Below are 3,020 nucleotides of genomic sequence, written 5' to 3'. Positions count from 1 at the left end.
GAATGCATCTAGGTAAGTCACTAACTTGCTGGGTGATTTGGAGCAAGTCGATTCTTTAGTTTCTCTATGTTAAAACAGTACCTACTTTTCATGTGCCAAGGACTGTGATATCAAGCTTTGGGACCCTCTTAGAAATCCAATACAAAGTGCGATGTAAAATCTTTTTTATAATAAGAGAAAACACCTCATTTAGCATTAAAATAGCCACTGTAAACACCAACAGCTAAAAGCAATGCAAAATTCAGACCAGTGAGTCAAAAACAAACAAACAAATGAAGAGAACAACAACAACAAAAACCTAGGGAAATAATTCTTTCTGGATCACACATCACAATAAATGTCATGCATTCTAAACACAAATGCAATAATTCTGAACAGGAAACAGCAAGAAGGAGCACAGAAGGGGCATAGCAAACCAGCCAGTAGCCCCCACCATGAGCATGCACAGCCAGCTGGCAGACACCTCTCCACCAGCTGAGATGTGGCAAACGTGGAAAGAAAAGCAGGTAAGCAGCATATTGCACCAGCCTGGGACTTATATCCCAAGATCTTGCAGTCACTTCTGACTAACCCCGCAGACGCAATAACAGCATATTAGGTTTTCAAGTAAAGACTAGTGGATGAATTATCATAGCAAGAAGGAAAGACTGAACCTCCAGCAGAGCACACAAATCACCTGCCTTCCCTGGCAGGTGATAATAAATGGTGCCTCCACTCACAACCTCCCTCCCCACCATTCATCACTTGCACATGAGCAGAGAAGCAGCAAACATTCCAGACACACAGAAACGAAGCCCCCCGGTGGTCAGTGGGTACCTGGCAGGAAGCAATGTTCCTGGCAGAGCATTACAGAGAGGCTGCCAGCATTTGTGTTAGCCCCAGCCCAGGCTCAGAGTGCTTGGTCCAGGTCCCCAGAGTGGGCTGAGGCAGGACTATGTTGGGGAGGACGAGGAGAGGGGTTTGAGAGATACATACGAAAGACAGAGGATCCAGCTAGACTTCCCACCTTCCGCATGTCGTTATCTAAGGACAGAAGATGCAGTGTGTTTCAGAGGCAATTCAGAAAGCATACCTTCTTATGGAATGCTCCCTCTTCCACCCCACCCCCAGCACCAATGAACGCTGCAAAAACCAGGCAATCAAATGGTAGCACAAAAAGCAAAATAAACTTGTCTTTTCGTATTAAAATATAGCACTATGCATCCCTAACCTTTGATAACATTACTGTCTACCACATACTTTCACAAACAAACTCTGAATGAAAAATGAATCTTATACCCACTTTACAGAGGAGGACACTAGAGCCCAGGAAGTTAAATGGCTTGTCCAGGGTCACTAACAGGAGTCAAGACTTGAACCCAGGTGCTTTTTTTTTTTTTTTTAAATGTCCCATTGCTTCCCCAATAAGCTATGGCTTGGGAACTGGAATACCTGAGCAAGCAGTGGTCATGATAGCTGGGACACCATAGTAGGTGAAGGCTCCATTCTCGAAGCGAAGGCCTTCCTTACCCACCTCCACCTCCACTTTCCCCTGGAGAAAGAAAGAAGTGTACTAAGGGTGTGTACTCGCATTTCCAGTTCCATTATTGACTACAGCCCTAAGTACTCTGTCTGGATAACAAGTGGACCTAAGTTCTTATCACAGGGGAATGTGAATTCTGTCCAGACTTATGTTTCAGAAATAGCACCTCCAACTTCAGTAGCCCTTGGCAGTAAATTAATTGCTTAGATCATAAAGCAGCACCCAGTCATAAATAAGCAAGCTTTCCTTGCATACTATAATGGTCCTTCCATGATGCAAGTCCAGGCCCCAGCTAGCCCAGGGCCCTGTAAACTGCCTCGCTGGTTTAGTCGGAGATTAAACCATCTGTAAGTCTGGTTGAGATAAAATCTTATTCTGTGTGAGCTTGTTTATCACCACTAATGATGATAGTTAACGTGTGGCATATAGTGTGCACCCATGGGCCTAACATTTTGTTATATGCACAGCCTGGATTCTCATTCATTGGGTCCCACAACCCTACAAGGCCCATATTACTTTCATCGCCAGTTCACAGATGAATCAATTTTGAGGCTCAGAGAAGTTAAAAAACTCAGTCAAGGTCAGTTGGGAAGTGGCGTTATTAGAATTTTAAAACTAGATCTTTCTAATTTCTGAAACTACACTCTCGCCACTACATTTCACTCCCTCCAACTTTGACTTGAAAAGTTAAATTTACATTAAGAATAAGACAGTAGATTGCATAGGTTCGTGATGTTATTTAAACACTGTGATAGGACCCTTTTTGATCCCCAATGTGAACAATGAGACTCTGTTTTTGGAGAAGAGAGGTCACTTTATTGGGGCTATTTGGAAAGATGGGTGCGAGGCAGACAGAACAGGTGGATTGGAACAAAGGGAAGCCATATCTAAATTAATGTGAGCTTAACTACGATTTTAAGATGATCACTATATTTAGGGTTCAGAAGATTTTGCTGGGAAGAGACGGAGAATAGTGACGAGCAGCATTGGGTGGAGCCAGGCCAGGGTGCCAGCAGTATCCAGTGCTGGAACCATGCTGGACACCTATTTATGGGCCTATCCAGGCAATTAGGGCAGAAGGTGATCACACTTATATATATGAGTTTTGGGGAAATGCTGTGCATCTTTCACTCAGTCATTCATTTCCTTCTGGGTCTTTTTAAGGAGGAGAAGTGTCAAGAGACTGCAAAGGCTGAGATGTTGCAGGGAAGGTGGATATGTCCTGTGCACCTCAAGAGAGCAGAGCAAGGACCAGTGGGTGGAAGTCAGAGATGTTGAGATTTGCGATCAACAATGAGCAGGGATTTAAATGAGAGGTATCTGAAGTTTTGGAGGCACTGGACAGTTGCATTTCTGGGCATGGCCAAGCAGAAACAAGGTTTTAGGGATTCTGTACAGCAGCAATTTTGGAAGTCCAGCAGCAGAACGCCACTGCTGGAGAGGTACCTGCTGCGCCTCATCACAAACATAGCTGAGTGGTCAGATTAAATGCCATCAA

At 44.1% G+C, this 3,020-nt stretch overlaps 1 protein-coding gene across 1 annotated transcript in view; it reads right to left on the bottom strand.

Moving 5' to 3' along the window:
- Window positions 1-677: 677 nt before the first annotated feature.
- Window positions 678-3,020, bottom strand: part of CNNM1 (cyclin and CBS domain divalent metal cation transport mediator 1) — a 33,696-nt gene continuing 31,353 nt past the window's right edge. Inside the window, exons 5-6 of the mRNA XM_023522536.1 lie at window positions 1,432-1,531; window positions 678-1,023 (exon numbers count right to left, since the gene is read on the bottom strand). Coding sequence (XP_023378304.1) covers window positions 890-1,023; window positions 1,432-1,531 — 234 coding nt within the window. The 3' untranslated portion in view covers window positions 678-889. The remainder of the gene's footprint in view (window positions 1,024-1,431; window positions 1,532-3,020) is intronic.

Source organism: Pteropus vampyrus, unplaced genomic scaffold, assembly GCF_000151845.1.
Source record: "Pteropus vampyrus isolate Shadow unplaced genomic scaffold, Pvam_2.0 Scaffold348, whole genome shotgun sequence".
Taxonomy (NCBI): Eukaryota; Metazoa; Chordata; class Mammalia; order Chiroptera; family Pteropodidae; genus Pteropus; species Pteropus vampyrus.
This window is presented reverse-complemented; position numbering and strand designations above follow the sequence as displayed.